Source organism: Sparus aurata, chromosome 3 (genome assembly GCF_900880675.1).
Source record: "Sparus aurata chromosome 3, fSpaAur1.1, whole genome shotgun sequence".
Lineage (NCBI taxonomy): Eukaryota > Metazoa > Chordata > Actinopteri > Spariformes > Sparidae > Sparus > Sparus aurata.
In genome coordinates, this window is record NC_044189.1 from 21,422,004 (window position 1) to 21,444,028 (window position 22,025).

Below are 22,025 nucleotides of genomic sequence, written 5' to 3' on the forward strand. Positions count from 1 at the left end.
CCTCCACCTCTACCATGTTGCTGTCCCGTCCGCCTCACCCCCCTACCGGCCGGTGTCATAACCCCGCCCCCCCCTCTCTCCCCCCTCTCTCCGTACGGGACCGCAATGATTTAGAAGTTCAGGAATCCCACGTGACGTCACCGGGAGGGTGATGTAATGCTTCTGTAAATAGATCGTATTGTAATCCCGCTCCAGTCCAACGTGGTTCCTCTCCGGAGCGCCGCTCGTCCCTCTCGACCTGTAGGTAAGCCTCCGCAATTTCACTTCCATTCACAAAAAAAACTTCACGCGTCCTGACGGCAGCCCCGGTGTCACGCGCGCTGTCGGTTTATTTATTTCACGCTGCTGGAAACAAAAGTTCTGGTGCTGTTGTCTGTGTGTTCTGGTGCGGGCTCATCTAGGCGGATGGGCTGAGCGAGAGCGTCTATTTGGGGGGTGTGACAGCACCCTCCGTACAGCTGTGCCGGGCTTGTTTATGAGTTGAACAGGTTGTTCTCCGGAGCGGTACCGGGACAGGATACGCACCGCGACACGCACAAGAGACGCTGACGGAGGAGTTTTCTGGTCGGAACCGCTGCCCCGTGTGAGCCGAACGAGCCCCCCCCCCCCTCCTCCTCGTTTTTGTTGACATTCATCCATCAAACATGGCAACTTAGAGGAGCAGTGAGTAGCTGGAGCTGGACTTCATGTGTTTAATTCAAAGTTCTGTGTGTTTCGTGTCATTTGGACCTGTGCGGTGACCCAAAGTGTCGAACAGGCGAGCAGACGGGGAGAGGAAGCGGCGGGAAACAACTCTTCTAATTCGGACGCCTCAAAGATATTAATCCGCGTTGAATTGGCAACATGTTGTTGGATTTATGTATTAAGGGTGACGTCACTTTGCATTGATGTAACCGCACTGACAGACGGGCTTTTTTTTTTTTTTTTTTTTTTTTTTTGCTGGAAAAGTGCTGAGTCTGCTGATCTCGCGCGAGCACAACTGAGAGGTAAAAAAAAAACAATCAATAATAATAATAATCTGTGGAAGATAATTAACTAATTTATCTCTGATTATAACGCAGCTGTCACTCACACTGAACATTAATAACACTTATATCAAAATAATATTAAACTTCTATATCTTTGTTCAGCTGATTTCTGTCTTTACACACACACACACACACACACACACACACACACACACACACACCTATGAAGTCACCTCTACTTGCCAGGGGTTGGAAAATGGGGGCCGAGGCAGGTTCGAACCTGTCAGGAGGAGCAGGCCTCCCTCCCTCCCTCTGCCGCCTCCCACCCTCATTCCTCCTCTCTTCCATTGTGTCCTCCTCCCTCCTTCTCCCCCTCTCTCTCCCTCTCTCCCTCTCACTGCCACTTGCCCTTTCCATTCCCCTCTCCATCACCTTGATGTCACTCTCCACCCCCTCCTCCTCCACCTCCACCCCTGCACACACTTTCCATTTCTTATGGAAGCATGTACTCGTGCCCTCTCCCCCTCTCCCTCCCCCCCCTCTCTCCCCCCCTCGCTCTCACTCTTTCCCATAACATCAGGACCCACTTTAGCGTCGTCTCAGCGTTTTTTTCCTCTCAATTTTCAAAGCATGTGTCTGTGCGTGTACCTGTGAAAAAAAGCGTTTCCATCCTTCGTTATCAATTTCTCGATCACTTCCTCCTCCGGGCAGTTATCAGTGGGTGAAGAGAGTCGCGGCAGGATCACACTGTTGACCTCTGTGTCCTCTCTACAAGTGTGTGAATGTTGTTTTGCTGACGCTCAGCTCGGAGGAATGCTCGAGGTCAGCGAGTTGAAGCCTTCTTCCTCTTGCTCTCACTTCACATGGAGTCCTAATTGCTCCCCATCACTGGTTTAATATCTCTAGTGAGGATCTGAGCGGGTCAGGCCTGGGTGACAGCGCCGCGTGTGTGCTCAGTTGTGTGTTTGTGTTGATATTTTTACCTCATTATGACTTTATGTCATGCATGGAAAGCATGCATCCTCTCATCGCCCTCGTATTATTAACTGATGCCCAGATGAAAGCCTGATTGTAGCCTGAAACAATCCCACCACAGGAGAGTGATGATCCTGACTCTGTACGAGCTCCACGCCTCTTCTGGTGCTTGCATGTTTTTAGTAATGTGTAGTAAAGCAGTCAGGGAAACGCACAAACACATTGTATTATAGCACTTGTCCTAATAAAACGACTGCGGTGCTGTCAGACGCCAGGACTGCTGCACTCCCGCCGGCACCAAAGGGATCATTTTCCCGGAGATAATGTTGTGTCTCAGGGTGAAACATCCATCATCTGTGGCATCTACCTCATTACACACCGCTTCCACAATAAAGACATGATAATAGGATGATAACTGTATCTGAGGGCATCGTTTCTGTGAGGATAAAAACACAGAACAGAGAACTGAAATCATCGCACAGTAAGGAAAGACGTCCCTGCACGCAGCGTGACGAGGCTGCAGGTTAACGTGTTGTTCTTGTCTTCTCTGTGTTGCAGGCTTGTGTATGACATGAATGACAAACAGGACAGGCCTTATGTGTGCGGCGCCCCGGGCTGCTCTCAGGTCAGTTGAATGCAATATGTGTGCGTTACATCTCAATATATCGCAATATTTTAAGGCTAAATTGCAACACATTATATATCCTGATACCTACAAATCTCCTCACGAGCTCTTCATCATCAACAATCAACAATGCCATGATGTTATTGGGGGACTTACTTCAACATAATGAGATTTCCTTTAAAGGAGCACTACGTGGTTTTAAGTAAAGACATTCAAATCCCCAGAAAAATAATATTTACAACAGTAATAAGATAATAATACTAACTCAAGGGAAATACAGTCCCCAGAACACAGTTTGAATCTAGAACTACGTAGTGCACCTTTAATTCTAATCATCAGCAATGTGGATGTGATGATTAGAAGAATCAGAATAAGTAAAACTGTCTCTTCAGTCCAGAGAGAGACGTTACTTTTAATGTTATTGAGCCTTTAAAACCAGGATTTAAAGCTCGCGTCATAAAACTGATAATTAAAATCTAAGACGATATATTCTTGTATCGCAGTAACGATATCAAAGAGATTGTTTTGCAGGCAGATTATATAATCCTGACAGAATAAAACAAGTGTATTGTAAGTGATATAACATAATTTATCATAGCAGAAAAGTCATTATGACATTATTATTAACTGCGGGAAGTATCACTGAACAATATGCAGCCGTGGTCTTTATAAACTTGCAGAAAAGAGACTGGATGCAATATATTTCCAGGCTGATAATTATACGATTCACATAATTAAAAATGTTATTTATTAGATGAAATGCACTTTGGAATACTGTCAATATTCATGTGACAGAAAGAATTATAATCAGAATAAAAGTAGATAAAAAAATGAAGACAAAAAGAGGTTTAGGGCTGAACAATGATTATTTTCATTGTCAGTTAATTGTTCAAATACTCTCTTGATTAATCAATTAGTTGTTTGATCTATAAAATGTCAAGAATAGTCGGAAATGTCCATAATTGTTTCCTAAAAGCTCGAGATGATGTCATCAACTGTCTTGTTTAGTCCACGACCCAAAGATGTTCAGTTTACTGTCAGAGGAGCGAAGAACATTTTAAAATAGTCTTTTCTTCTTCAAAAAATTACTCAAACTGATTAAACAATTATCAGAATAGTTGCTGATTGAATTAATTGTATACATTAGAAACATTACCTATCACTCCCTTTTCACCTGGAGTGCTACAATATCCAACAGAAAGGTTCTGATCAGGTAACTATCAGAGGTACCGGCTGATTAAACCAAACATCTCTATCGTTGTGCTGCAGCGCTTCCAGTTAGAGGAGCATCTGATCATCCACAGACACAAGCATGAGATGACACTCAAGTTCTCCTCCATCAAGGCGGACACGGCGTTCACAGGTGAGGCAGTAACGTGATGTTTGTGTACAGTATGTGGGTTTAATTAGCAGAGTTTGCACCTTAGCTATGTAGACATGCTATATGTTGCTCTGTGTGTGTGTGTGTGTGTGTGTGGTGACCTCCTTTCAGGATCAGCGCTTGATGAAAAAATGATAGCGCTACGTTATACAGTATGAAATCAGATAAGCTCGATACAGGCTTCCTTCCCTCAGATAGTCTGTGCTGTGAAACAGAGCCGCTCATGTTGCACCGTGTGCAGCGAGTGTACTCCATCAGATCAGAGCACACATGCCGATACGTGTCATCAGTGAAGGCGTACTTTGATTTAAAAACACACAACTTTAATATCTTACTCTTTAGTTGGAATTTGGGACAGGAGTGCAGTTGAACTGATGTAAGGACGACTTTACTGCAACATTTTGTGCACCAGGATGTGAGTGTAATTATATTAGTTTGCTGGATAATTAAACAGTATCAGAAGGACAGTTAGCACAATTCATTACTGACACACTGGCTTACTGTATGTTAGTATGTACAGTGTGTTATGTATGTAAATATAGTACAGAAGCAGGGCCGCAACCAACCAGAGTTTCCACTACTTATTCATGTGTCTATTACTTTCTGGAACAATTGTTTTGTCAGAAAAAAAGAAAAATACAGAGAAAAGCAGCAAAGCATCACATTTGAAAAGCTGGAACTAGACGATCTTTTGCACTTTGCTTGAATAATAACGAAGACAATTGAAATTGAAAAATAATTCCACATTGATTGATCAGCTCGTCCGTAGATAGATGAATCACTTCCACTCCGTTACACTGTTACATAAAAAACTGCACCCGGTTTTGTAAATTCCTCATCTTCTTCCGCTTCTTTCAAGTGGGTGGAAAATGGGTCATCCAGCTCAAAGAGCTGCTAACCCAAAGAGAATCAAATTATCACGGGATTTAGATGGAGAATTGTGTCCCGTGACGGTATAAATCTTCTTTGCATCAACTTTGCAATTGCAAAAATAGGAATAAGACAAAAAAAATGGCTTTAAAAAACCACCAATCTTACCCTGAAGTGCACCGCATGAAACTACAAATTATTAATGCTGTGGTTCTTAACTCCTCTGAGACTTTAAATAAAACAGATTTGCAGCTATTTGAAGGCGAAACAAGCGATCTTGCAGCTCTGAGACATGATGTTGCTTCAGAGTTCTGATCCAGTTTTACTTCACAGCCTTATTGTTATTAAAGTAAAAGCCTCTATTGTGCCACTGAAGGATGCTGGATGGGTGCATGACAGTGGCTGAGTATTATTTTTCGACAGTACCGCCTTGATCCGGACCGTTAACGGTGTCACGTGACAGTCTGTAACCATAGCAACAGTTTTGTGTCTGGATGTCAACATCAGTGTGACATCTAACCTCTGCAGACTCGCTGTGTGCGTCTCCGTCTCTGCAGCCTGTCACGCCTCCTGCAGGAAATCTCATGTCAAAACAAAGAGCCCGGCTGACCTCTGACCTCTGCATGTTTAGACGGCTCGGAGAGACGGACTGATGTTATCACAGAGAGCACGGCTGAGAGGAGACTCAGCATCACAACACGGGCCACTTAGAAAGCAAATAAGCCTGTTTGTGTCTGAAACATGTCTTCCTCTTTTTCTGTGTGTGTTTGTGTGTCTTTGTACGTGATGCGTCCAGACCAGACACCGACGCCGACACGATTTCTGCAGAACTGTGAAGAGGTCGGTCTGTTCAAAGAGATAGAGGAGGAGTTCCTTCAAGCACAAGAAGAGGAGAAGAGCAAACAGGTGAATTTGAAAAATATGAACTCCTTTGAAATAAAAAGCATGAATCAAGACACAAGCTGAGTGTTGCTGAGAGGTGTGTTTCTGTCAGGTGAGCGTTCTGAGTGACACTTGAATGTGATGGAGAATAAAGCAGTCAGATCCAATCAGACGGCTGCAGATATCCGACCTGCTGCGAGGAAAGACACACCGAGCGATCACGTTCTCCCTGTGAATTAAACAGCTAGACATCAAATGCACACGCAGACACGCACACCTAAACAAATGCATGCATGCCTGGACGCACACACATGATAATCACCTCAGATCACTGAACACCAGTGATGGAAGAAGTGCTCAGATCCTTTACATTCACATTGGTTCTTTATAAACACTGATGTCACTGTACAATCATGGAGAACAGGAAGGTTAACAAGTGACACATTTTTTCCTGTGTGTTGTCCAGCAATAATACCACTTAGTTGTCTGTTGTCACTTAAAAGTATGTAAATATAATCAAGATATAACAAAGATCTTTGCCTCAGGATTGTTTTAATGTATGCATTAATGTAAAAAATGTGATCAGTGCCATTTATCGAGTGATTGGTTTGTAAAAAGTCTGAAAATAATTCAACATTTATCCCGTCTTAACCTCAAAATTATGAAAAAATACATTAAAATTACTTAAGTAAGAAGATTAGATTTGAGGAGTTGGAACCGTGAAATGTTCTCACATGAAAATGGTTGCTAGTAGAGATGTTAATGATTAATGATTAATATGTGTTAGGAATTTAACTGATAACAAACGTATGAACGGACAGTCAGAGACCATCTGAATGTTTGAAGTTACAAATCAAAATACTTAGTTATCAAATTTACCAAAATAAAATACAATACTGGTGTGTGAGAATGCATTTAAAACAGAAGTAATATTTAATTTATAAAACTTTATTTAAACTCCTAATGTAGCCTACTTTGGTTTTTCATCAAACAAAGTACAAGTCAGAGGGGGAAACATTTCTTCTAATGTAAAAATAGCCAACATAATTCATATATTTATAATGATTAATTGATTGTTACAGCAGCCAACTATCAATTAGAGAAATTGCTATAAATGTGCATCTCTATTTTCTGCTACATTTTATAACAAAACATCCCTTTTTTATAAACTCTTTATATGATTTGTGTTTAAAATCTTAATTTCTAATGCAACTAATGACAACAGCTATCAGATAAATGTAGTGGAGTAAAAAGTACATTTCCCCACGAGATGTAGTGGATTACAAAGTATAAGTTAGGTGCAAAAATGTCAAATTTGGACCTAAGTTTAGTACTTGAGTAAATGTACTCAGTTACATCCCACACTGACAGACAGCTGATCGTCTCCCCTGCAGACGCTTCCTCATAATGGGCCATCCTGCATGAACCAGCTCAAACCCCAGCTCCAGCTCCAGCACCCCCACCCCCAGCCGCCGCTGCACCACCCTCAGACCCACCCGCTGCAGCATCCCCAGTCTCATGGCACCATGATGGCCTCCAGCTGCAGCCTGGCAGCCCAGCAGGTTCTGTCCTCCTCCCAGTCCGGCTCGGTCATCACACAGGCTCCTTCCATGCTCACACACTCAGGGTGAGTGCGCTCATATAAACCCAGCAAACGCCATCCGACTGTGCACACACTCTTCATCGCACACACACACACGAATATTTCCTTTTAATGTTGTCTTGTCTCTTTCTTCCTCTCCTCTCCTCTCCTCTGTCTCGCCCATCCGGTTTTCGGACGTAGTATAACTCATTCTGTCTCGCACCGACTGGCGTTTCCCCCCCTGCATAATTTATCACTGCACTAATGAACTGAGAGAAAGCAGGAGGAGAAATCTAACTTCAGTTTGCTGAGAGAACAAAGTCGTCCCAAAAGAGACGCACATCACCCACTCAGACCCGCCGACACCACCGACGCCGCCCACCCTGCCACCCAAACACGGCCTCTGTTATGTCTGTTCGGACTCAGAACCAGACGGGTGTTTCTCAGCGGCCCGTGCAGCTTCCACGGCTCCCTGGTTATCAGCCGGTTAGATTAGAGGAGTTCCTGTCTTTCATCCGACCGACAGCTGCTCTTTCTCTTCCTGACGTTTCAGCGTTGGATTTGGGTTTACGTCCTTCAGATAAACTGTAACGAAAAGATTTCACACCAGCTTTTCTGTTTGTTGAGGAAAACATTTTCTATTCTAGTCATGTCGGATTTAAATGTATTCAATTATTCACTAATCAAAATTCCACATGACTTAAGGCGATGGAAACAGAAGCAGTGTTGACAATAATACCAGCAGGTTTGAAGCTGCTAGTCGACTGAATGTTGGACTACTTGTGCAGAAAGAAATCAGTTGTTTACAGGCGTATTAACACGTCTGGGAAGTAGCAGGGCATCGTGTCTAACAACAACATGATGCGGGATCGGATCAGCACATTTACAGTGCATTTGAGCAAAAATACGCTTGATTAAAACAATTCATTCATGCTTATCATTCAGGTTGTTGATATCGATTCCGATTCTGGTATTTTAGTGCGATATCGGCAACATTTCCAGGACTGGCATCGGAATAAATTCATATAGAAAACATCGTATATGATGGAATACAACCTAAACAAAAACAGAATGAGACATTTTTCACTTCAATAAACCTTATTTTAGCTCATTTTAATGCCCAATGCATCTACTTCCTTTACTTTCTTCGGTCTTTTCAGTATTTAAACAGTTTGTTTTTGTATTATTATATGTCTATATTGGAGAGTGGACAGTAAAGACAGACAGGAAATAAGGCGAGGGAGGGATTGACGTCCAGCAAAGGTCTCAAACCAGCGGACAAAGTTCTTTACCACCTCAGGTCACCAGTCGTCTGTCGTTCCCAGTCTTAAGAAATAAAAACCTTCTCACCAGCCGTCATCAGACCTATAACTGACTTATGATTGCAGCACATGTTGAAGACAAACAAATCCGTGATGTTGTTTAGATGACTCAAGGTACAAAGAAGTTCAGTGACATAAGAGGCTCCAAACATCTGTCCAGGACCTGATCGGACATGACGGGTCAGCGGAGAGAGAGCTGACGGTCCATTTCGGTACAGTAAACCAGCGCCAGCTGAATCCAGACAGCATGTTGGTCAGTGAAACCAGCTAAGTGTTGCTACATGAACAACATGGATCGAGTGTCGGACTGTTTCCCCTCGTGTTTATCCACCAATTTCCATAGCGACCTGGTCTCGGAGTGTCTGGCTGTCGGCCCGGCAGAACTTGTTGTGGTTACGTTAAGAAATGCTGTTTTGGTTTGCCTGTACTTTGTTGTCTGTACTTTGTTGGGCCGCATACCCCAGATTCAGTGATGACATCAGTGCCGATGACCTCAGCGTGGTCACGGAGGCCCACGCTGTCCGATTGGACGAGAGCCAGAGCGGTTAGATCAGCACATGGCACCCCGGGTCTCCACGTCCCCCGCTGTGATCCCCGAGCGTCTCTGCTGCCTCTCAATCTGTCGCTCTCTCCAACAAATCTGCTTTTTTCTTTTGTCACCTCCTCATAGTTTCCACTGTCAGCGCTTCACCTCACACCTCTGTTTATGTCAAACACAGTAACATTTTTATTTATTCATTTTTAGTTCAGCTGGTTCTTTTGCCAAGATCTGAAGTGTTTGTCGTCCCACATTATAAAAACTGCATTTTTTCTCACTTACTTCTTGTGGTTTGTAGCTTTTGGTTTTATGTGCCCACATTTCACACATCCTCCACCCAGTGTTGCCAGATCTGACTGACACCAAACAGCCCAGAACGAACCTCAAACCTTTTATTCTCCACTGGTGTGTTATTTTTAAATAACAGGCACACACATACACACATGGTGTTGGGAAAAAGGTGCAAATTTAACCTTTTTATCTTGTGATCTTTAAATTGTCTTTGCTGTTTGTTTAAAACCTTTTCTTTGTTCCTTTATGTGGAAATTTTGAAAAAAAGGGTTAAATGGCGAGTCAAGTAAATCTACTTGCAGCCAATATTTGGCTGGTAAATGTCAGATTCTTTGCCCTTGTTGCAAAAAACCCTACAACTAGACGACATTAATCGCTTCACTTCACCTTAATCGTAATTTTTGAGGCGTTATAGGAAGGTAATAAGACAAATTAAGCTCTGGTTTTCAGTTCTCAAGGTTTAAATTCAGACAAACTAAAACCACCACAGGTACGATAGTTAAAAATGATATATTCTGTCAAATTAATCAACCAGTCATGTAAAAACTAGTCCATTTGGGAGGTAAACCACCAAACCTGGCAACGCTGCCTTCACCTGAAAAGACCGTTGAGATGGAAACGACTCTTTCCAAAAACAAAGTCCCTGTTATTCTGGATTATCCGCAGAACAATAGTTTTCACAGGGAATATTTTTGTTATGCAGAACTGTTCACGCTGAGATTTGTGGATCATCGTAGGACGTAGTTTCTGAAAACACACAGAGCTCACGTTGTTTTTGATGCTTTGAGCGCCCAGAAAAATCTCTGAGACACGTAACGTCTTCGGGTGAACGCGGGAGGCTTTCAGTGGCAGATCAAGTCAGTTATCTCTCTTCTTATGTCATCTGTTTATCCATCCCCGGTTTCCACATTGACCTTTTTTAACCACGTCCGTCTATCTCAGTCTCACCTCTGTCTGCCATGAAGACCCGGCTATAAATGTTGCAACCTGCACCTCTCTCTGAACCCGGATTAGTGAAACTGTAGCTGTGGATGGCTCTCTGGCATGACTCCCCCCTCTCTCTCTCTCTCTTTGTGGCTGACCACAGGCCAGTTCCCGGGCCGCTGTCCTCCCTCCTCCACATGAGGAACAGACACAGACAACCGCTGCCGGCCTCCTTACCTGGCACCCTGCCGGACCCCGCCATGCAAGGGGCATCTGCTCAGCACATGCCCGTAAGTATAGTCGACCGGCTCGCCTCACGCAAACACAGACACACGTGCACTATGATTTATAGATGCAGGTATACAGGCCGAGAGTCGTCAAGAAAGACCTGCGAGCTAGAAATATTCATGGCTGACAGGAGAATTCACTTCACTCTCCTGTGGATGAATTAATGAAAAAGTGCCAAACGCCAAATGGATGGTGACCTCTTTACACAGGAGGTGAAGCCTTTTTCCTTGTCATGGCTGAAAAGGTTATTTTTGTGTCAATCTTCTCCCCTCCTTTAGATAGAGAAGCAGATGTCATGTGTAATGGGTATACCAGGTCCGGTACACAACCCTTCCTGTTCCTCGCCTCAGGTACGGAGCAGTCGGTTCCACCCGCTGACAGTTTCTTCTTCTGTCTTTGGATTATTCCGCTCTCCTCTGGGAATCACAATATGCTTTGCCAAAGACTGCGTACACACACACACACACACCGAGTGGACACCAGCAGCTTCGTGAAAACTGATACCAATGCTCCTGTTTTTAAACTAGAGCTGAGGGTTAAAGGGAAAGTTTAACAAATACAAAATGCATATTTTTCCTCTTAACCGTACCGCTATTCATTCATCTAGACTGTTTTGGTGCGAGCTGCCGAGTTACGGAGATATCAGCTGTTGAGATGTCTGTCTCCTCTCAAATATGACCGAACTAGACAGCAAAAAAAGACTTTTACTCATCAGCAACGCTCTTTCCAGAAGTCATGACCCAGTTACTGAATCTACAGACCATGAGCTGTTTGAAGGAGGAACTATTAGATCAGTTACAGGTCAGCCAAGTGTTTATTAATGTTTACATACTGTCAGGAGTTCATCTAGCTCCGTCATACACGTTATAATCCAGCGAGGGAAGACAGTTTTTACGGCAGGTATCTTTAAAACTCGACAACTCACGCCGAAACATTTTAGATTGATAAAGAGCACTTTAGTAAAGGGGTGAGCTGTCCCTTTAAAGAGATAGTTAGACATTTTGGGAAATAAATTTACCTACTTTTTGGCTGAGATTTATAGCATATTTGTACAGTAAACTTGAAGCTGGTTAGCTTAGCTTAGCATAAAGACTGGAAACAAGGGGGACCAGCTAGCCAAATGTGACGACACCAGCCTACCAGCACCTTTAAGGCTCTCAGATTTACATGTTATACTTGTTCAAATAGTTCAGATAATTTGCAGTTTCATGTGGGATTATGTGCTAGATTATTTCTTCCTGGTGGCAGCTGGCAGCCACTCAGATTTTGTTTACTTTAGAGCCAGGCCAGCTGTTTCCCACTGTCTGTAGGCTAAGCTAAGCTAAGCTAAGCTAACCATCTGTTGGCTGTATCCTCACATTTCCATACATTTAACATACAAGCATGAGAGAGACTTCTTATCCAACTCTGCGCCAGAAAGCAAAAAAAGTGCATTGCCCCAAATAAGTTAACGTTTAATGATCACACTGTTGTTTTCTCTTCTCTTAAATGAAATGCACACGCAGCCTGTCCCCTTCTAATCAGGATGGACAGGAAACAGAGTGTAACTTTACACTTCACACACACACACACACACACACACACACACTCACACTACCACAGGAAGTCACCACGTTCACGCTCTCTCTGGCTTCTTCTTGGTTTGTTTTATTTTCCCCGTGTCGACATGCTCTCAATCTCTGCCCTCGTGAATTTTACATTTCCTCTTTCCAGGGCCATGTTGTATGAATAGTTAAAGATATGTGTGCTATCAAAAGCAACTTCAGAGAGAAAGCTGTGAAATCGCCCTGCGTCCACACACACACACACACACACACACACACACACACTCGCAGGTTATGACTTCATGCACAGAGCTTGTATATAGAGCGGCGAATGAAAAGTGGTTTCGGGTTTCAGAGTGGAGCAGGTCGCAGGTTCACATCTGAAACTCTCTCTCACACACCCACCCACACACACACACACACACACACCACACACACCACACACACACACACACACACACACACACACCACACACCACACACACGCACTCTTCTTCTTCTTCTTCTTCTTCTTCTCCAGGCCGATTTGATTCCGTTCTATTGTCATTTACTCTCGCCAGCTGTTTGTAGTTTTGCATTTCGGAGGTGTGAAAGACAACTCCACTGTCGGTGTATTAATACCCCTCCGTCATTCTGAGTGACTCCACGGTCAGCTACAGTGGAAAAGCAAGCGTTTGACAGAGGCTCAGTGTTTCATGTACAGTTCCGTGTCTTCATTCACTGATCCCTCCAGACAGAAATATCAACGTGGTGTGTCATCCAGTCCGAGGCGATCCATGATGTAATCACAGGCCCCAGTGTCAGGGTGTTTCTATGTAGTAAACAGAGCTGAAATACTCGTGTCCTGTCCTGTTCAGTGTGTGTGTGTGTGTGTGTGTGTGTGTGTGTGTGTGTGTGTTTGACTGGCAGCCTGGCTGGCTGGTAAAGCTGGCGCAGACAGCTCGGTGACCTCATCCTTGGCACCCGCTAAATGTACTCCCTTTTTTTCAGCGCTGAATGGTTGACGGGAGGAGAGAGAGAGAAAGAGAGAGAGAGAGAGAGAGAAAAAAAATCTGCTTCTTCTCTTAAAGAAATATTGTGTAACAGGGAACAGATAGCAGTATTGCCAGGCGGTGGAGGTGGGGGTGATGTCATGCTCTAAACATGACCTCTCCCTCTCCTCTGCTGAGCGTAGGAGAAAGGTGAGATGAGGTTTAATTTAGCTTGTACAGTCTGTTTAGTCAGATGATACACAGGAATGATAAAGTGTGAAGGTATCAGGCTGCAGACAGCAGCATTTATCAGAACGCGTCTTATCTGAAGTTGTCTTCGCGGTTGTGGACGATAAGGACAAATGGTGATGATGGGCAGAGCGTTGGTTTGTGTCTGAGAGCAGCAATGAGTTTAATCTTAACACGTTTGGTTACGTAGACGTATGAGATACTGCGGGAAGCGGCTGTTTAAGCTGTCTGACCTGGAGCGGCCTGTAGGGTCCGGAGCTGATTTGCTGTTACTAATTTAGCTGGTAACGAGGGTCAAACCCGCTCACGCACTGTGACAGAGATAGAAGATATTTAATGTGGAGCTCCTCATATAAAGGGTTTAGTTTTAATATATCAGTATGTATGTGTATTTTAAAGTGTATGTTTTAAGTCAAGACATTTCCGGAGATGGGGTTTTGTGTTCTCTCAGTTTTCCACAATAACTTGAAATAAGTTATATATTACAGTCCTGAATTTTACAGTTTATTCTTGAAACAGTAAGGAGCCATTTGGTGCAATCAGCCATATGTTGCATTCATACTGCTGAAAACATGCAGCTAGTGTTAGCCAGTTAGCTCAGTTAGCAGTGGGAGAGCATAGTGTTAGCTGGGGCTAGCTGGTTAGCATAACAACATACATAGACATCTTTTTCCTGACATCAAAACTGTTGTTTCTGCACTTTCAGGTGAAAATCTTACATTTTTAAAAAATATGTTTTCAAGTAAAAAACGTTCATGTTGCTCCTCATGTTTAAACTTTAAAGGAGGAACTTGTAAAAGGACGTGAGGTTGCTTTTTTCCCCCAGTTTAGCCAGAAATCTTGTGAATGAAGATATGACAGCAACATTTCAGCATTTAAATGGTCAAGACCTTATTTTGTTGTCTTGGGTTCGACACAAATGTTCTGTCATTTTACTCGAGGTAACAGTGTGTTTTGTTTGCTTGTTTCTGGGGAAACTCTAGCTGATGCGTCAGAGATAGTGAGGCGGGGAGTGAACGTGACTAAACATAACGTGGATACGACTTTAAAACCTGACCTCATCATTTCTACCTGAGTCACGTCAGATATAGTTTAAATTTTTTTTGGTTGTTGAACAATGAAGAAATGACATACTGTGTGTTTTATATGCTGAAGGAGATGTTGAAGAGAAGGTAGCAAATAATCAGAATCTAATAAGAAATAACAGTAATAATAATATAATAATGAAAAAACATGCTTCATTTTAGTGTAACTGGGGACTTTCTTGGGCCTACATATCCCAGCATGCACTCAGCAGCATAACTTTATATATATCTTTTATCTCTTCATCTCTCAGAGGTCCAAACAGACGCTGAGCCACCACCATTTCCAACAGCACCACCCGGGAATGGTCGCCATCAACAACCCCGTGACGTCCATGGGTCACATGATGGAGATGATGTCACACCGTCACCAGGCGCCTCCGCTGCAACACCATCCTCATCCTCATCCTCATCCTCCTCACCACCATCATTCGCAGCTTCCTGCTCCACCCCTCACCTACAACCAACAGCGGTGCCATGCTCCGCCTGCACCTCCGCAGCATCCGGGTGGCGCTCACAGCCACCAGCTTCACCAGTCAGGGAATGTGAATGTACCGCACGCTCAGGCTCACCAATCACCGCCTCCGCACCTGCACCAGGGCTCTCCACCTGCACCGCCCCTGTCAGTGCCACCACAGGTGCGACTACTGAACCACTCAATAATGACAAAAGCTACATCTGACCTAATTATTCTTATTTTACTAAATATGTGTTTGTTGTTTGCAGTTATCCCCTGTTGCACAGCAGATGCAGCCCTCCCACTCCCAGCATGCACTTCAGGCAGGTGGTAACTGCAGCGGTCCAGGAGGAGGAGGAGGAGGAGGAGGAGGAGGAGGCAACCGACGCAGGAGGACGACAGAGCACGACCCCGACGAGCGCAGGCAGAAGTTTCTTGAACGTAACCGGGCTGCAGCCACACGCTGCCGGCAGAAAAGGAAACTCTGGGTGTCATCGCTGGAGAAGAAAGCAGAGGAGCTGACGCACACGAACCTGCAGCTACAGGTGAGACGCGCTCCGACAAGTACACACTCACAGACACACACTCCACACCTCTCAGGAGGACACTCAGTGTTTGTCTTTTCCAGAACGAGGTGACGTCGTTGAGGTCGGAGGTGGGTCAACTGAAGCAGATTCTGCTCACCCACAAGGACTGTCCTGTCACCGCCCGGCAGAGAGAGGCACAGGGGTACCCCAGTGAGTAAAACCCCTCTACCCTGCACCCTCTCTCTAGAAAACTCACCAGCTTTTCCAGACGCCTGACACCAATCATCTCCATCCACCACTGAGGGTATATTCAGATACCTTGTATGTGCACATAGGGAATAAACGCCATGGCTACATTCTGTCTCGTTACGACAAAACCACCTCTCGGCACACACAGGGACCTTAAACTGTTTCATTCTAAAGAGCACTTATAGAGTAAAAACTCCCCACCGTCTCCACATGTTGGTACATGCACTTTTATTCCTACGGAGAGCCAATCAGGGGAAAGCACTGCACTCTTAACTCTCCACTTAGGAGGAACCTATTTTTCTGTGTCATCTTTCATACTCATTTAATGAACCGGACCTCGATGGTGTTTGAAATAGTCGAGTGCACTTCAAAATTCTGGCACTGGCTGTTTTTTTTTTGCCTTGCATGAAGCTAGCTTGCAACAAAATGCAGACCATGCCCATCTTGCACTCCGGCAGGCTTAAAGCTAACCTTCAACAATAACTGAACCTGTATGTGACTTAAAACGATTGAGGAAAAACTGCACCTTGTGGCTTAAATGGAAGCAGCCACTGTGTTTAAACTAAGTGTTGAGCTTCAGAGGACAAAGATGGATGCAATATTGGCATGTGTGCTATTTTCTATTGTTGTCTTTTTACCTGTATTTGTTAAAATAAAAGAGATATTTTCCTGTAATCGGAGCTGTAGTGGGCTTTTCATTCATCTGCACGCTCACAAACCGCACGCACGAAAAAAACGGACGATCCAATCAGGGATCGGGGACTTTGATTGACAGCTGTCTCTGTGTCCAGCTGCAGGGGTGAGCCCTGGAGGAAGTCCCTCCCCTGTAGGTCCTGGCTCTCATCTGCAGGCCATCCAACACAACAGCATCTCAACCTCCTCGACAGCCGGAGGCGACACGGGGCACGACCCCCAGCCCGGACGCTAGGGGCCGGACGGCTGAATCCTACCAGACTGAATTATCTTTCTCTGCCGTCACGTCACTAAAGTCTCACTCAGCTGTGGATCTGATGCATTGTAGATGAAATACTGAACTGGATAGGTGACTTTATGAATCCATGTGAGCACTGAGGTATCTTTCAATCTTTTCTTTTCTGGGTCGAGAGGAGACCAGAACCACATACTGATACATTTCCATAATAGGTGCAGAAAATGAGCTTCGTTAAAAAAAAAACTGTGATGGTTTCATGGCAACTGGATCCTGTGTTTGTTCACAAAGTGTCTAACCATTGCCTGCCACCCACTGACTATGCACATAAACAGTCATAACACATTGTTTCGGTATTCTTGCTCTTATATCTTGCACTAATTTTGACAAAGCCTATATATATATATATATATATATAAATATATCAGTTTTATATTTCTTAACTGGGCGTCTGCGAGTGCACACCGTATGCCTTCTCTTCAACGCAGAAGCAGCTCATTAAAAAATGTATTTTTCTACAAGTAATTAATACTAGGAGACGAATAACTGTTGTTTAAATCAAACCCATGTCTCGTCTCTGAAAGCCATTTGAACCGTGACTGTACAGTTTTTCCTTTCAGGCACATTTTTCTAACTTGCCCTCAGACAACATATATATATATAAATATAAAAACTGCACCTCTTGTCTCAGTGGGTTAATAAAACAAAAGATTATTCTGGTACGTCCTCGTGTCTCTTGATTGTTGTGTGTAAGTTTGGTCTAGTCTGCCATCTAGTGACCGGTTGGGTGAGTGGATGTTGGATTTGGCTGCTATGAAATAAAACAGTATTTGCATAAATCCTTAATATAATGCACAAAGAAACATTTACCTGTGTGTTGTGTATAACATATATAACTTCATAGGATTAAATATTCAACCACCAGTCGACGCAAGTAGCCCAAATTTAAGGACTTTGACAGATTCTTCAATGCAGAATTATTGTTTTATGTTAAAATCTCGACTGGTGACGTGCATGAAAGTGTGTGTTCGTGTCTATGATTCTGGACTGAGTGTGGGAGGCACTCCACCCTGTCTGCGCAAACAAAGGAACTGCGTAACCATTGCCAGACCTCATCTTGACACGCATGCACACACACTTCTCTAACATACTATTTTTTTATTGCCCTCCTCACCCTCACACATTGTTTAGCTCTCCCTTTAACTCACTTCATACCAAGAGTGCAGGAGAAATATCATGTTTAATATGAAGTCTCCTGAAACATGACAACACTGCGACCCGTCTCGTCTGCTCAGCTGAGGTCGTTTGAGGAAGAATATATATAAAAACCACGAAAAAGATCATCCAGGAGATGAATCACTCACATTGTTGGGGATTTTACTTCTTCATGTTACACAAAATCATATATAAAAGTATAAAACGTGATAGATGTGATACAAAAACAAGTGTCTTTTTTTATCTTCTTCCTGCCAGCCAGCAGCCATCATCATTACACACTGTAAAAAATATGAGACAATATGACGTCTGTGAACTCAATATTAGCACCATAGTTGAAATCAGTGATCAATCATTCATGCCTTCACACTTGAACAATCGCAAAACAAATCGAGAAAACACGAGCGCAGGTGCAGGGAAAGGAAATGAAAAAAGGAAAAAGGCGCAAAGCAGGAAGAGGAAGTCAGAGGGATTGGACTTCCTCTGGTGTCTGAGAAGGCACTGATGAGCTCAGCTGATCTTTCATCGCGGTTAAAGGTTTTTCTTGCGGTCAAACAAAGAGGAAACACAACATGATGGTGGGATTGTGGGCTTGGTTTGCTCACAGCCACACAAACACACACACACACGTTTTCAAAGGTAGGGAAGACGGTTCTGGAGAAAGATAGCTGATTGTTGAGTCAAATAGCGACCCAAAGAGTCTGTGAATGAGACTCAACGATCAGCTATCTCTCTGCACGCCTCCCTTCGTCTGAGAGAGGGGACGGCCTGTTGTTCAGTATCAAGTTTTTAAGGCTCTAGTCCGAGAATCTCTGCATGTCACTGTCTCTGCGAACACTGTTGCTGTCCATAAAGCGCTCACAAGGGAACTCGATGAGGTCGCCCTCCTCCAGGGGCGAGAGCCGCGCCGGACGGCTGCTTTGGTAGCTGGTGAAGTCAGCGGACACCGAAGCCGTTGTCATGGTCGGACGAAATGGTCGCCTGGTGGAGTACATGTGCCTCACGTGCACCGCCGACTTCCTCCTCTGCAACCTCCTCTTCAGGCTCCGGCCCAGCCAGACGCTGCCGATGACGAGCAGCAGCACGGCGTTCCCAGCCAGCGTCGCCACCGTCACCAGCTGGAGGTCGGAGGTCAGCACACCTCCTCGGTTGAGCCCCTCAGGGAGGGTGACCAGCCCTGCGCAGTGGTCACGAGGTGCGACCTGACACACCGATCCTCCAACTACTCCTTCCACACAGACCATGTAGGTCACGTCTGAGCTGAGTTCTCTGAGGGTGACGGAGCGAGCGGTGCCACGAGTGTACACATAGCGGGGGAAACGATCCTGGGTGCCAAACCGGTCGAACAGAATCCGGTAGTGGACTTCGTCGAGGCCTGGCCCAGGTCCTGGTGTGTGGCTGTGATGATCCCGGGTGGTCCAATAGACGGTGGCGGTACTCGATGTCACATGATCCACTGACACATTAGAGATGAAATGGCGGTTGAACACACACGGATCTGTTATCACAGGTAGAGCCTCCTCCTGATCTGACCTCAGGAGATCAAATCTTTCTCCGGACTGGACCGGAGAGGTGGAGCTGGTGCTGGTGGTGTAGGTGGGCTCGGTGTTTGGGTCTGTGGTGTTTTTCTCCAGAATTCCAGCACGACTTGGTGAGGAAGTGGATGCTGGATCAGCTCTGGAAGTGACATTTGACCTTTGTCGTCCTTTGGCACGTCTCCTGGCTGCCTCTGCAGCGGGTCGCGACCTCGAGCTGAGAGATTCTTTCTTTGGTTTCTTTCTTTCCAGTGCTGCCACCTCTACACCTCCCCGGTCTCCCTGGATTCTCACCTCCTCCTGTCCCTCTCTTTTCGTTTTCTCTCCCTCTTTCCTCATTATCACCCCGTCCCTGTCTCCCTGTGACAGCTCTGTCGCCTCCACCTGGCCTTCTTCACCTCTCTGCTCACCTCCTGTCTCTTCCCCCTTCACCTTTACCAACACCCCCCCTCCCCGGCTCTCCTCAGGCCCGGCTTGGCTCCTACACAAGTGGGTCAAGTTCCCGAGGGGCTGCAGCTGGGAAGCATTCACATAGTCCAGATATTTCCCTCTCAGGGTTGCTGGGTGATGACATTGCACAAAAACAGTCAACAACTTGCCCTGAGAGTGCGCAGCAGTCATCCATCTCTTCAGCTCCTCCAGGCGACAGTCGCACGTCCAGTTGTTGCCATGGAGATCCAGGTCGTAAAGCGCGTTGTTGAGTCCAAAAATGTCTCCTGACAGGCTGGTGAGCATGTTGTTCTTCAGCTTCAGCACCTTCAGATGCTTAAGCTGCGAAAAGGCGGAAGGGTCCACTTGGGAAATCCGGTTCCGACTGAAGTCCAGCTCCTCGACGCGCTCCAGGGAGTCGAGGATACCGGCGGGGATTTCCTCCAGCTCGTTGCCGTCAATCAGAAGCTCCCTGAGGCTCGACAGCCCCCTCAGAGCCCCGCTGTCCAGGCGAGAGATCCTGTTGTTGCTGAGGGACAGCGTGGACAGCTTTTTCAGATTTTGGAAGACGTGGTTCCCGACGTGCTGGATCTGGTTCTCGGACAGCAGCAGGGTTGTGAGGGCTCTGAGCTGGGAGAACATCAAGGCGCTGCGCACGGCCGCCTGCTTGTTGTGCGCCAGGTTCAGAAAGCGCAGGCTGGTGAGTTTGGAGAACGCGTTTCTGTGGATGTGCTGCAGCTGGTTGTATTCCAGGTGGAGATAATGTAGACTGGTCAAGCTTTTAAAAACGGAGTCCTGCAGAACCTCTAGCGAGTTCCCGTCCAGGCGCAGCTTCACCAGATTATCCAGATTGGCGAACAGCTCCGGGGTGATTTTCTTCATCTCATTATTGTTCCCATAGAGGATCGTTAACTTCTTCAGGGGCTGAAACGTCCCGGCGGGTATGTGTGATAAAAGGTTATGCCCCAGGTACAGCTCCTCCAGCTTGGAGAGCTTCTCGAACGCTTTAGGCTGAATGGTTTGGATTTGATTGTACTGCAGGTTCAGCCTCACCAGGTTACTGTACCGCGTGAAGTCGAAGGCAGAGATGTTCCCGATGAAGTTCCCCCCGAGGCTGAAGACGAGCGCCTCCTCGGAGACGCGCGCGGCGGGTTTGGGCACCGCGCGCAGCCCGCGGTTGGTGCACATGAGGTGCTGCGGGTGCTGACACTCACAGCGGTCGGGACAATAGCTTGTCACTTGTGCAGAGGAGGAGGAGGAGGAGGAGGAAGAGGAGGAGGTGAATCCATTGAGCGCCAGGAGGAAAAAGCAGATCCCCGTCGGGAAATTGCCGCTATCCATTCCGGCAGCGCGGGCTGGCACATTCGCTTTGCTTGGCTCAGGCGCAGTCGCCCTTCTCCTCTCTCATGCTGGAGATCGACTCGTCCATAATCCACTTGTTGCTCTGAAAAGCGCCGCACACATCAGGCACACACGGCTCCATCACCCCGCAGCATCATCCGCACACACAGCGACCTAATCTGCGCGGCGCGCTCTGGTGCTGTCTGAGGAAACGCTCACCTCCCCAGTAAACCCTCCATCCCCCCGAGTGGTCATCTGCTGCGAATTACAGACTGCTCTCTCTCTCTCTCTCTCTCTCTCTCTCACACACACACACACACACACACACACACACACACACACACACACACACACACTGAAATAGTCCCTCCCACGCAACTCTGCGACCCTGCCAAAAACAGATGTGCACAAGCCCTGACGCACGAGTCCCAGAACTTTGCGCGTGCACGCAGGTAATCAAACACACACACACACACACACACACACACACACGACTCTACAATGAGAGCGAGAGAGAGGAGGAAGGGAGAGAGAGGTTGAGAAACCCTTTGACCGAGTTTTCTGCGCGCCCCCGCAGCCACCGGGGGTCTGAGATCTGGATCGGATCCCTGGTATGGACAAAGCAGACAGGAAGATCTCCTTCCCACGGAAGCCCAAGAGAAGCCTGATGGTTTGGATTCCCCCGCAGCGGGGCAGAGCCACCCATAACACGAGCTCAGCTAAATGTCTGAATTCAGATCGTCGCTGGTGACATCAGACCTGAGATCTGCAGACACAAAGTCACTCTGAGCCACAATCAGAGCAGCCTGCTCCCTCTCTGTCTGTCTGCATGCAGATCACCATCATCACGCA

The 22,025-nt window shown here is 45.8% G+C and overlaps 2 protein-coding genes across 5 annotated transcripts; one reads left to right on the forward strand and one right to left on the reverse strand.

Moving 5' to 3' along the window:
* The first annotated feature begins 109 nt into the window (after positions 1–109).
* LOC115578839 (cyclic AMP-responsive element-binding protein 5-like) lies at positions 110–17,379 on the forward strand. 4 transcript variants are annotated; one of them, XM_030412063.1, is made up of 11 exons: positions 110–240; positions 2,502–2,568; positions 3,838–3,931; positions 5,616–5,725; positions 7,096–7,328; positions 10,522–10,648; positions 10,925–10,996; positions 14,747–15,130; positions 15,219–15,494; positions 15,578–15,686; positions 16,517–16,653. In XM_030412063.1, exons 2-11 carry the CDS (start codon positions 2,515–2,517, stop codon positions 16,651–16,653), a joined length of 1,596 nt encoding a protein of 531 aa, XP_030267923.1. In that variant the 5' UTR covers positions 110–240; positions 2,502–2,514. The 4 variants fall into 4 exon arrangements, with proteins under 4 accessions (XP_030267923.1, XP_030267925.1, XP_030267927.1 ...); XM_030412065.1 differs by having other exon boundaries at positions 111–244; positions 16,517–17,379; XM_030412064.1 differs by lacking the exon at positions 110–240 and adding an exon at positions 928–986.
* A 634-nt stretch (positions 17,380–18,013) lies between these two features.
* tril (TLR4 interactor with leucine-rich repeats) lies at positions 18,014–21,468 on the reverse strand. The gene has a single exon (XM_030412061.1). The coding sequence runs from the start codon at positions 21,171–21,173 to the stop codon at positions 18,666–18,668; it is 2,508 nt and encodes an 835-aa protein (XP_030267921.1). The 5' UTR covers positions 21,174–21,468; the 3' UTR covers positions 18,014–18,665.
* Between the last annotated feature and the right edge of the window lie 557 nt (positions 21,469–22,025).